The sequence below is a fragment of the Chinchilla lanigera genome, unplaced genomic scaffold (assembly GCF_000276665.1).
Source record: "Chinchilla lanigera isolate Chin_1 unplaced genomic scaffold, ChiLan1.0 scaffold00056, whole genome shotgun sequence".
Lineage (NCBI taxonomy): Eukaryota > Metazoa > Chordata > Mammalia > Rodentia > Chinchillidae > Chinchilla > Chinchilla lanigera.
In genome coordinates this window covers 13,465,035-13,478,709 of record NW_004955457.1, presented here as the reverse complement: position 1 = coordinate 13,478,709, position 13,675 = coordinate 13,465,035, and the positions used below count along the sequence as shown (strand labels likewise).

At 39.6% G+C, this 13,675-nt stretch overlaps 1 protein-coding gene across 2 annotated transcripts in view; it reads left to right on the top strand.

The window, feature by feature from the left end:
• LOC102014873 (cytochrome P450 2J2-like) overlaps nt 1-9,347 on the top strand; it is a 51,521-nt gene extending 42,174 nt beyond the window's left edge. For both annotated transcript variants that reach the window (XM_005397079.2, XM_013520782.1), the window contains one exon: nt 8,840-9,347. In XM_005397079.2, the coding sequence (XP_005397136.1) occupies nt 8,840-9,018 (179 nt within the window). In that variant the 3' untranslated portion in view covers nt 9,019-9,347. The remainder of the gene's footprint in view (nt 1-8,839) is intronic.
• The last annotated feature ends 4,328 nt before the right edge of the window (nt 9,348-13,675 follow it).

The following is a 13,675-nucleotide window of genomic DNA, read 5'->3' as shown; positions in this document are numbered from 1 at the left end:
TTTGGTTTTTCTCCGGTACCGGGAACCGAACTCACGACCTTGCTCTTGCCAGGCAGGCGCTTTTGCCGCTGAGCTAAATCCCCAGCCCCTCATGAAAGATGTTAACAGCATCTTTACAGGACAGTAAAATTGAAGAGGCAAAAGCATAAAAATATCCAATAGGTTAGTGAAATATGTGCAGTTTTTCCAGCACGTACTATTTCCAGCATAGCAGCTTTTTCTCACTCTTTTTCTAGAATTTTCTACAAATATCTGCCCTGGAAGAAAGAGGTGCAGACCAAGTTTCTCTTCATGGAAAAGGTGCCTAGGTATAGTGTTGTCACTGTGTGCGGTCAGGCCGGTGGAAAGCTGTTGTTGCACATTCAGTTCTTATCCTCATTGACGTCCTCCTCATTTGAGCCATCCAAGCAACAGGCAGCTTCATGATAGTCAAGAATAGAGTTCCCATGTATTGGATCATAGACAACGGGGTTAGGAAGACAATTTTACTAAACAAATACTTGATTTTGTTGGTTAGTGATGAGGAAAGCTGCAACTCTCCATTATTCCAGGCCAATGCTTTGCATTGAAATAGTCCTTGTTTTCATCATTTTTAAAGCAAATTATTATGTGACATCTTACTGGGGTTTTTGCCTCATCATATCACACTTGTCGAAGGGAGAGAGAGATTTTTGACACATGAGAAAGATGTCCCTTTGTGAAGGGTTTAATACCAGTCACACAGTGATCACTGATGTGCCTAGTTCTTTAAACCTGGTTCTTAACTCTGCAGGTCCACTTTTGCATAATATATGGATTGCTCTAACAGAATGTTGGAACGGCTGGTCTGGTATCATTTTAATAGGTTGTTAATCCTACTATATGTAATGGGTACAAGATAAAGATAAGAACACTGATGAGTGAGACACATGGCAGTGGAAAATAACAGGCACAAATATTAAAACAATGGCTTAGTTGCCAGTTACATTTACATTTACTGAGCACTTTTGCACACATAATCTAATTTTATTCTCTCAACAAAGTGTAACAATAGGCATAGGACAAATGGAAGCATGCATACATTAACAAATTCCCAAAAAGATTTAATTGCATGGATAAATTTAAAGTAACAACAGCATAGAGCATTAGCTACAAGAATAGTGCTTACAGGGAAATCAGCACTAGCACAGTGAGGAAATATGTCAAAATGTTAAAATAGTTTGGCCAGGAATTTGGGATTCTAAAAGTCATTCATTATCTTCTTTGTACATTTCTTTTTTCTGATTTCCTTCTCTTTCAGTGAATATGTATTACTTAGGATGAAGGTAAGCTATTAAAATGCACGTAAGAAAGTTGGTGATAATTACTGATGTGGGCTCTCAGAAGAGGTGGCAACAGAATCCTAGATCATATTTTGGATGAGAATCAGAGGTCACTCAGTTGATAGCTTGATAGAAAGATACGGAAAGGAATATAAACACTTGAACAAATACTCACATCATAGTCATGCATATCTTTCTCAAGTTTATCTACTTAGATGACCCAGGCAGTAACATCCTGAGAGAAACAAGCATGCCTACCGCCCTACATCTATATTTCTACATATCATTTTCCAATAAAAGAAATTAGAACTTTAAAATAGTGGTTCATGGCGAGGAAGGTTACCTAAGGTATGTCTGGAAAGTATTGTCGTGCCAAAAGTCAGGAGATGCCAGCTTGAATGAGCATCTAATTGCCAAATCTGGACTATTTTGAGCATGAACAAATAATGATTAAGAAGATATTATAACACTTTAATGGTAATAGGGATTAGATAGAAGTTCATGAATGAATAAATAAATGTGGAGGAATGCAAGCACTAGAAGGCTAATAAATGTGGAAGCAGTGATGGAAATTTACAAACCATGATTTGATAGCAGTCATTAATAATTAATTTGTCCAGAAATAGTAATTAAAACTAGTAGGTAAAAGTTCATTGAGGATTAATGTATTCACACAGCTTCAAAATATTTTCACTTTCCAAAAGAAAATAAATGATTTTACAGGGAGACCTTGGTGGATACCACCCTAATGGAATGATTGAAAGTAATAAGAATAATCCAAGTTGCTTATTCTCTGATAAGACAAAATGAGAAGAACCCACCACTGAATCAGTGATATTCCTAGCAAAAGTTACAGAACCTCACAGCTTGACTGGATACATGAGGAAATAGGAGAGACAACTATAAAATAACTGGTCTCTAATCTTTAAAAATCCCAGAGCCATGAAAGCTGCATAAAGAATAAGGAGATATTCCAGGTTTAAGGAGACTAAAGGGACATGACAGCTGAGTGCAATGCATGATATTGCCCTGGACCCTTCTATTTAAGGTGCCACTTGCAAGATCGAAATGGGCTCTCGGGCTCTTATGGTGGTCACACACCGATGATTCTCATTACCTGATGTTGGTGGCTACGTTACAGAATGTCCTTCTTTATAGGAAATACATTCTACATTGTGGGTAGTGCTGGTAATTTCCTTTCAGATAACTCAGGAAAAACCAATTCTGCGTATTAGTTTTGCAAGTTTTCTCTGCATTTGAAATCAGAATAGAATACATATTATGGAAGCTATCACAGTAAAGAATTAAAATGTGCATAAAACTGCAATCAGGCTGCCATTGAAAATGTTTTATTTTTTGTTGTTGTTGTTGCTGTTTTCCGGTACTGGAAATCGAATTCATGACCTTGCGATTGCCAGGCAGGCACTGTGCCGCTGAGCTAAATCCTCAGCCCCTTGAAAATGTTTTAATTCAAGGTCACACTTTAAATTGTATTCTGCTTTTTGAGAATGGATGTGATCAGCTTAATATGAGCTACTACATGTCTAGACTGTTTATCACTGTCCAAGGGACACACTTAGGGAGTGGAGTACTAGGGACTGAACTCAAGGCTGTTGCAATGAGCTACATACGTCTTCAGCCCTTTGATATTTATTTTTGAGGCAAATTCTCACTAAGGTAGATGCCAAGGCTGGGCTTAAACTTGCAATCCTTCAGCCTCAGCATCCCAGAGTGCTGGGATTACAGACATGTAGCACCGTACCACATCTGGATCTGCCCAGGTGATACTTCTAAAGACTTCATTTGCTATACAAATTGTTAAACTGTGGGCTTATGTGAAGTGAGCATATATCCACAAAATTATGTACTGCAGTTTTTATTATAAACACATGCATATTTTCACCAAGAATAAAGGTTATGTTGCTGGCCTCAGTCACAGAGCTAGAAGGTGGGATCCTGGACCACAGGAACTTTTGACCCAGCAACAGTAGAAGTGAGGCTGCGCCATATATTGCAAATACACACACTCTGCCACACAGGAAAAGCTTTATGGAAATAGAGGCAAGTAGCTTTCACTGAATTGGGTGAAGTAAATCAATATTTGTAGGACAAAGAGTACAGCAGTATTTTATTAATTAGCTGGGGTGAGCTAAAGTTCAAAAATTAACCACCGCTTAGGGGCATGTTTTCAAAAGGTTTTACTTTGTTTTGTTATCTGATAGTCATGGTTACAGTCAACTTCTCCTAGCAGCTGTTAACTTTTTGTTTATCTGAGTTATCATCTATGCAAAACATCCAGGCCGAATGGGTCTGGTTCTGAGGATAAAGTAGCTCCAGGGCCTGGACTCCTGTGCCCACTGAAGAAGGACAGGGCTGGCACAGCAAAAGGGGAGAGAGAAAGAAGAAGAACAGGGATACCAGATCCCCTGGGCAGTAGGCCCAGTTAACCCTGTATTTAGTCTTGGACTAAAAGTTTTAAATAATAAAGATGTCCATGTGCACATGTCTGAGTAGAACCTGCCCAGGGGTTAGACACACTATGAATGAAGAGATGACAAATTTTGTATCCCATTTTAGTCACCCATGAGCTGTCTGTAGGTTCAGTGAAGGGTCAGTTTGTTCAGCTAAAGTGCCAACAGGTTCACGGAAGGGGGCTTAGGCAGCTGCTGTCACGATCCCCTCAGCAGAGGTGTTATCTATGGCAGGCCTGGCGGGAAGCTAACCATGCACTGCTCAGCTGTGCCACCTTCACATTAGTGACTGAGTGGGGCTAGAGGCTTTACTGGGAGTACTTTCCAGCGGGGAACAGCAGTTTCTTATTTCATGCAAACAATCTATTTCTGTGATTTTTAAATTTTTTTTTATTTTAAAAATGTAAAAACTGACAGAACAACAATGAAAACAAAATCAAAACAGCACAAAAACAACAAAAATGATACATGACCTCAAGACAAAATGGTAGAAATTTACAGTGGTTGCTACATTACATACTATTATCTTCAATGAAGTTGCTCAGTTCATTAGACATAAGAATGTGTTTCTGTGATATTATCAGGCTTATGATGGATCTGTTGAAGCAAACATGGCATAGTATAAAGGCACATAGTTCACTGCATTCTAGGTTTACTTTGTCATCCCAGCCTTCTGTTCCACACCTGTCTTGCCAAGGTTGTCACTAACTGTCTCATTCCTACTCAAGAGCCTTTATGCTCCTAATTCTGGAGTCAGGGCCAAAGGTGTCTTCTTCTCCTATGACTTTTCTGAGCAGTCACAGGGACACTGTGTCCATTTCCTTGGAGATTATGAAGGACTCTTTCTGTCTGAACTAAAGGGAACAGTGCCACTGGCTCTTGACTTGACATGGCATGGATTCCGTGGGTGAACATCGATTTGAAGTCATGGGCACCTCAAAGGCACAAACTAAACAAGGAGATTAGATAAGCAGAGGCCAAAGATTAGAAGCAGCAATATCAACAGTGCAATTGCGGGTAAAGGGCTTAGTAAAGTCCCAGCCTGAATTACTGTTTCAGTACTAACAGCTGTGTACCAATGGGTGTCATTTATTATCTCTGTCAAGAAAATTGCTTTTCTCTGTGAATATTTTAGGATTAGGATCTGGATTTTTAACAAGATGTCTGTTACATAAGATTCAGATTGATTCAGGACACACCTGTGATTTTTGTTGAGCCTGTTTGAACAGTTATCCATAGGCAATTGTGCACAAGAACACTTTCTTTACAACTTCTTGGCTCTATTTACATTTTGTTGGGGCCAGTGTAAGTGATTCCATCTTGATTCTGACAATTTTTGTCCTTCCCTGATTTCTTCCCACCATCCTTTTCCCTCACCATCCTTCTGAGAATATCACTGAAGATGACATTCAACCACCATCCTGCAGTTATGTGTTCAATGTCCCTCACCTTGAGGATGGATCTTCCAAATGGTGATGAGGTCTGGTCCTACAGCGGAGTGGAAGTGATTGACTTGGGAGTCAGGATCATAATACTTTTAGCCACATTGGATCAATAAGAAGGAAGGAGGGGCTGGGGATTTAGCTCATCGGCAAAGCGCCTGCCTGGCAAGCGCAAGGTCGTGAGTTCAGTTCCTGTTACCGGAGAAAAACCAAATTAAAAAAAAAAAAAAGAAAAAAAAAAGAAGGAAGGAGCAGCAGGTCGGCCAAGCTTACTTGGAGTCCACTGCCAAATTTAATCTTATCTGTTGTATATGTAATGGCTGGTTTCTTAAAACAATGGATGAGATCATTTTGCTATGAATGGTACTTGTGCAGAACTTTGAGTGCTAACAGTTATGAATTTTAAAAGGAAAACATAGCACAAAATCAACAAGAACAAGATACATTTATCTTGAAGTTAAAGGCAAAATTTGTCTGTAGAACCTGTTAGAATCTTTTCCTTGAACCTGACTGAACATGCTTTAGAGAAAAATTGAAACTATAAACAACAAAGGAATAGTCACACTTAAATTGCTGAGGAGAGTTTAGCAATTGACAGGACAGCTAAGCTATTTTCATGGTCTATGGCAGTAGTGGTGAAACTATGGCATGTATGTTATTTGGTGTTCTTTTAGGAGGAAAGTTGTTAATGTATGTGTTGTTTTTTTCTAAACTAAAAGGTCAGTATTCAGGTTCAATTGCCATGTTGGCACTTTGCAATAGATAAGTGGGTCTGGGGCTGCAGTGTGAGCACTCATCTCAAAAGGTTCCCATCACTGGATGGCATTTTAAGACAACAATCATGATCAATAGCTTTGCACTAGGGTGAGCAGTCTCTGTAAATTTTATAAGATCTTTACAATACTAATATTAATACTAATACTGTATGTGAATGTCATTGTTAAATAGTAAGTGGATTTAACCAGATCACTTAAAATACTTTTAAAAAATAAATGTTTAAGCAAACCTCACTTTTTTGAGGTGCAGTTTTCATAACTTAGTCCAAACCTAATGAAGGTAATAGTTAACAAAAAAATAGTCTTGATAAAACAAAAAATTGTTGCTGTCTAAATCAGTTCTTGGTGAGCTTTATTAAAAGCAAATCAGTATTTTAAGAAACCATCACTTCAAACTTAGAAAGCTGGAATACAGTAAATACTATATACTTATAGAGTTTTATCAAAACATAGCATAACTTAACCATACTATTTTTTATATAGAGTTGTACATACTCATTTAAATGTTTAACTACATTGACCCTACTTTTAATAAAGAGCCAGAAAAAGCAATCTTGAATTGTTCTTTTTAGTTATATCAAGAATTTATGAAAATACATTTCTTGGTCCCAAACACATTATCATTTCTATAGAATTTCTAGATGTCAATACTACCTAAATTTATACTTAACAAGTGTTTTAGAATCTAATTTGCTTAATGATTAATTTTTTCCATGTAAACCTTTAGATTTTATACAAAGAGTTTGCTTGTAAACATTTGTCAACTTATATTTACCATATGCATGTATTTTAATAGATTTTTCTGGATTACTTGTGGAAACAGAGATCGAACAAGGATAGTCAGCATTTCCAGGTGTTACCTTGTAAAAGAAAAATCTTAAAAGTCAAATTGTGCTACTTGCTATATAGACATAAACTGGTTTTATAAAGTTTTATATTAAAATTCCAACTGTGAGACAATAATAGAGCAAAGTGAATTTACCAATTCTTTAAGAGTTGACTCTGAATTAAAAGGAAAACATAGTACATCCTTTCCTTTTATTTCTAACATAATAAAACAAATTAAGATTTATCCATATGGACAAATGCTAAGTTTCCAATCTAAGATTTTTGTGCATTTAGATTTTAATGCACCTCTTGCACATTTTCTCTTTGGACTAAGGACTAATTCATGGATGTTTACATTTTTAGCTACACTTGGCTGGGTAACACATTTCCAAGTAACCTTGAATAGCAAAAGTACATAAATAAAAGAAGAAAGCAGAAGGTAGAGAAAATATTGGCAGAAAAACCTTTATGTTACATTAACTCTTTGAAGCCACTCTGTGAAAAGACAGTGCTGGCAGCCACACAGCTGTGCACACTGGGTCAGCAGCTGCAAGGCCCCGGCCCAGTAGGTCCTGTGCAGTGTTCACACAGCATCACAACAGAGTCACTACAGAGACGCTGCTAGGTGACAGGATCTTCTGAATCAGGCATGGCTGAAAGAGACAAGGCCAAATATCACAAGCACACGCTCCTGGACAGACCATTTTTTATGAAGACAGTTAGGGACATCAGCTGACCTGGGGCTTTGGCTGAAGAGAATCATCCCTTGGTCAAGAGAACGACCAACTCTCACATAACAGAGATCAGCATGTTTGCATTGATGTGGTCAGGTGGGCTAAAGTCCCAAAATTCCCTTGGGCAGGAGCACAGTTCTAAGTGATGTTTCTTCTCGTGATGGACTTGCACCACCAGATGCTCACAAGGAGCCCATCCCAGAGGCTAGGAAATTTTAGTGTGACACCATCATCCTGCACCAAACATCCTGGCTTTGTGGGTCTGGGCCCTAGATTGGGGCTGAGGGCATTAGGTACTGGAGCTGTTTAGGTTGCTGAAGAACCACAAAGCTGGGGCAGAGAAGATAAAAAATACCAAGAAAAAGAAAATGCATACCAGCTCTCACATGCAGGTTCACACTATATGATATTGACTTTGGACTATATATGACTTTGGACTAAACATTTTCCTACTTTTTATTAGCAGGTTTTGGTTATATAGATTACTGGGTTTCATTATAGCAGATTTGTACACGCACATGACATACTTTAATCATTTCCCCCATAACCCATACTTCTCAAACCCCCCTTGGGTTAAACATTTTTCAGCGATCAGCATGTCTATGTGCAGAGATAAAGTAGCATTTGCAACAACGGTTGAGACAAAAAAAAGGGGACAGATACAATATGAAGACAGAGAACCTTTTTCCCACTTTAATCACCCATCAGACATCTGTGAGCTCAAGTGAAGGGTCAGTATCTTCAGAAAAGGTGAGAAACAACCGAGGCTACTATTATAACCCACACAACAGAGATATCATCTAGAGCAAACCTGGTGAGGGTGTACTAATATTCACCTGTATGACCACCAGAATCAGTCTTTTTTTAGTTGATACTTTTATGTATCCTTTATGTTACATTAACTCTTTCAAGCCACTGTGAGATTGGAGGGCTTACTTAGGTTTTTTCTTAGTTTCAATATCTCATTTCAGGCAAATACACTGCTTCTGTGGTTTTATCAGAATCTCACGACAGGTGCTACAGCACACGGTGCTACAAAGCTTTATTTTGCCATCCCAGCCTTCTTTCCATCACTTCCCACCATGGTGCCCCCAATACTCTCAGCGCTCAGTTTCTGTCCCATTGCCTCCAGTTCTGTGCTTTGGTGAATTCAGATGGTTGGCAGACAAAAATAAGAAGCTGAATAAAAAGCACAAGGTCAGGTTTTGCAGGAGGGAGTTAAGAATACCAATTTCTAGAGGCCACAGAACCACCCCTATATATAAACTGTTTGTTTTTATCTCACAGGAAAACGTGTGTGCCTTGGAGAACAGTTGGCTAGGTCTGAGCTATTCATTTTCTTCACTTCGCTTCTGCAGAAGTTCACCTTCAAGCCCCCAAAGGACAAGAAACTGAGCCTGAAGGTTAGGATGGGCATTACACTTTCCCCACAGAGCTTCTGCATCCATGCTATCCCCAGGATATGATGGTGGAGAAGGAAAGTGAAAGGAAAGAAGAAATGGCCTGTCTCTGAGACCTCTGGTGCCTATACAGATGTGAGGGGACAGAAGGAAGGTGGGGAGGAAAGATGAGTGCGATTAGACTAAGAGGAAATTTATCACAATCCTAGCTCTGCTATTTCCCTCGGAATTAGTCCAGAGCAAATCATTTATGTACTCAGTGATTTGTATTTTCATACTGGAGATGGAGAGGGAATGAAGATTCCTTCTCTGAATACAGTTCTTTGTAAGGATCAAAGGAAACAATGGACTTTAAGTGATTTGTAACCAATAAACACATGATGAAATTATAGTTACACTGTGCCTCCTTCTTGCCTTCTTTTGCAAACATGTATTTACATATGAGCAGTGGCCATTTCTCAGGTTCAAGTGTTACAACATAGCCAATGAGAGTCAGAAGTGGGACCTGGCCTACAGCAACAGAGGATGGCCAAAAATGTTCCCTTTGGGACTGCTGCCCAGTGCTTGAGCTTCTTTCTGCCTCAGAGTGAACTTCTAGGAGGTCATCAGGGAAGGTATAATCCCCTTTTCACAAGCAGTGGCAGCACCTGCTGTAGATGCTGTTTCTATGATGTATGTAAGGAACCACCTTGACCTGGGACGCTGGGCCAGGTACATTGTGAGCACGGCTGGCTGAGCCTGGAAAGCAGTTTTACAGAGCAAACATGGAAGATTTTTTGTTTTTAGAACATACCCTTGATCCCCAAATGGCAGAGCAGTGAGTGCCAGCAACTCAGCTTCTCCAGGACAAAGCATCTAGGTCTGGAAAACAATAGCCTGGATAGAAATCAAAGTAAGTGGAGGTGATCAGGGAACCACAAAAGAACTGATAGAGAAGAAAATAGGATGAAGTGATATATAAGGAAGAAATCACTGCTGAGGAGAGATGATGCAGTGCCACTGATGGTAGGCAAAGTGAAACAAAAAACTTTTTTGTCAGAGAACCAGAGAACTGCACTGAGATGGAAAGAATGATCTGCAGTGGGAACCAGCAAGGAAAACACAGAACACTGCTTCCACAGCAGCCTATTCAGTCAGCAGTTGCTGAGTGACCTTGGTATACGCCCCCACGGCCACAACTGTGGAGCAAGAGTAGGCAGAGGTACCACTGTAGGGAAAGGCTGAGTGTTTGAATGTGGGTCCCTAGCAGGCCCTTGGATGGTTCTCACTGCCAAGATCCTAGCGTGGATGAAAGAAAGATAATCAGGGGGACAGCTGGGGAGAAAGACAATCCGTTGGCAGTTGTAGGGCAGACTGGTGGATGTCCCACTGAGAGGCAGGGACTGGTGAGCACAGACCCAGCTCACGCAGTCAGAGGCCAGGTTCAGTCTGAGCTACACAGGGTGGAAAACCCACACTGGCACCGTGTTCCTACTGTATGCAGATCTCTAAACCCAGCACCATGCTGGGAGCAGAGCGCAACCTTAGACTTCCAGCATCAACAGAGACACATGCTGGCTTGAGCTCTGCCCCTTAGCCCTAGGCTGAGGGAAAGAGCCATGCATCCAAAACAATAAAAAAACTTCTATTATTCTTTATTGGAGTACATTTTTTTTTCATTTTTTATCTACTTTTAAAAATTTTTAATTGTTTCATTCTTTGCTGTTTTCCTCCTTCTGTACCCTCCCCCCATACACTTTTATGACCTTAGTCTACCCTTTTTTCATAATTGTGTCTCTCTATGGCTTCTCTCTCTTGCCTTTTTTCTTCCAATGCAGTTTACAGGGGTACAGGAATTCTCCCTGTCCTTTCGTATCCCTCCTACTTTTTTCCATATCTCTGCCTGAATTATTTCTCTTGTATCTTACTCATTCTCAATTTTTTCTTTCCGCTCCCCCTTTTTATTTGTCTCCTCAATGTTTTCTCTAATATTTATATCAATCATGTAATCTTTCACTATCCTCAGCCCTGGCTATTAATTTTGTAGCCTGTTTTCCCTGTTACCCCTTCTAAATACATAACATACTTTTACCATCACCAAGATCCTTTGCCCCCTTTCTGTTTCCTCCTTCCCACACTACAGGGCAGAGGATGTATAAAAAAAAAAAAAGAAAGAAACATTTTTTTCTTTCTTTTTTCTCTTCTTTTCCCTGCCTGGCATTACCTGGTCCTCAAACCTTCAGGCTTTAGACAACTAATCTTATAAAATTACTGTTGAATTCTATTTTTCACCACTGGCGGACATGCAGTCATCACACTTAGTGCACATTAACTGTGGGTCAAGCCTTGGCTTCTTAGGATGCTTACACTATAACCATGGATTTCTTCTCCATGCTAGAGGGAGACCCAAAACAGAGTTTCATAGTGTGCTGTTTCTCAACCAGCCCTGATAGATTCCAGTGTAATGAACGTCCCTGTTACTGCTGTAGCTGATTTGATTGCATAGGAGTAATCCTGACTCAGTGGATAGTTTCATGGCAATGAACCTGTCTACCAAATCCAACATCACATCCAGGGAGATGGACTGCAAGAGTTCCTAACCCAAGAACTCAGACTGGATCAGACTCTGCAAGAATGACTCTAACCCGACATAAAAAGTCCTGGTTATGAGTTAGCTTCAACACTGTGGTGAATGGATCCAAGGAGTTATTGGAGTCTGAGCATTCAGACTCTCTGCCAAAAAGGCTACCTGGGAATTACATATGCAGTGTCTCAAAGCGGTATTTAATCTGTGTTCCCACTGGATATTTTATATGTTTAAGTTTTTGTACGTTTCTTAATTTATTTAATAATGTGGGGTTATTTTTTATGGCTTTCTTTTTTTATTATGTTGTTATTTTGTGTATTTGTTTTTTCATGGTCTCTGATTTAGCAGGTATCTAGATTCTATCTCCCTATCTAGTTTCATCACCTCAAACTCTCCAAGACATTATTATTAATAATTGAATAATATTATCAAAATATTTCTTTATTCTTTTGCTATAAGTGTAAACTCCTCCTCCAAAGTTTTAAACTCTCCATACTTAACTCTCCCACAGTCACTCCTAATTCTCTAGTATTATTTCTTGATCCTTCCCATCCTAGGCTCTTCTATACTTTACCTTGCTTATTGTCCTCCCTAATAATAAATTCTGACATCAACGTAGTCTTCCTCAATCACAAAATAAATCCTTTTCTCCATATCTTGCCCTAGCTCCCACAAAATATCCTCTGAAAACTGTCAGAACCAACCATTCAACCCAACTAAAAGTACCCCAGTAGAATCAGATGCCACATCAACCTTTCTTTCTCACCTATCACTACTCCCCCCTTCACTTCTCCCCTTTAGTGTCTTCTTCCCCACCCTACCTCACCTACTTCATTTGCAGAACAACCATAAATAACAAATTGTCATAGAGTACATAAAGAATAGACTGGGGAGAAGAGTGGAACTAATAGGACTATCATATAGAAGTGTTGTAAGATTCAGTCTGTGAGCTGGGCATGGGGGCACATGCCTGTAATCCCGGCTCCAGAGGCTGAGACCAGAGCATCATTGTGAGTTCAAGACCAGCCTGGGCTACAAAGTGACCTCAAGAGCAGCCTGAACTGCAGCGCAAGACCCTGTCTCAAAAGAACAAAAAAAAAAGATTGAATCTGTGGATGCTCTAATAAGCAGAAGTAATTCTTTGAGAAAATCATAGGGAGACAGAATTCTCTAGTTTTTTTTTTTTTTTTTTTTTTTTTTTTTTTAAGACTACTCATCCAGTGAACCGACCAGAACCCACAAAACCCAGGACAAGCCAGACCCTGAGTACATGGGCACAGTCACACCTCTGCTGGGAAGACCAATTGGAACCCACAAGACAAAGGACAGGAAAGGCCCTGGGCACACATGTACACACACATCTCTAGTTGGTGAGTCAGTTGGAACCCCTAACCTGGGACAGGCCACACGGGCATGTTAACACAGACACACCTTTGGTGGGTAGAGTGATCAGTGAGACCAGCAATGTGGAAGTGTCTGGAGCAGCAGTGAGGACCTAGTAGTTGGAATCTGTAGAACTTCACAAACAGAAGACCAATTCCAGCCCTTACATCCAGAGGGCAAGATCACCTCATACCCAGCACAATTCCCATGGCAAACTTAGCTGGAGTAAACAGCACTTTTCTGGGATCTGACATGGACACTGTCACAGAACTATAAACACCAGAGGTATTTTGCTACTTTTATTCTCCCTTGTTTGTCTGATTGGCTATCCTTTTTGAATCTGGTTGGAAGTCATCTGGTTTTATCTTCTATTTTGTGGTTATTTCTGTTTTGGGATTTTTTTTCTTCTCCTCTTTTTCTCAGATCTACTTTTAGTTCTTTCTCTTCTTTTCTTCCTTTCTTTTCCATTCTTCTTTTTCTATCTTCTTTTTTCACTTTTTAGGCTTCTTACATATCTTTTTCATTTTCTTCTATTGATGCTCTTTCTCTCTTTCCTCAATTATTTTCTGAATTTAAATTTCAAGTGGGTAAACATTGTCTCTTCTCTTTCTGATTACTCCTTCACATTCTACTTTATTCTTTCCCTCCAGTACCTTCAAGTTTCCCCAAACTTGAGTGATCATCCTTTGAGCTCCAGCCCTGATTCTACTATATTTGACTACATTCATCACTTTATCTTGTCTGTTACTCATCTTAACCCTCCTGTACCCCAAA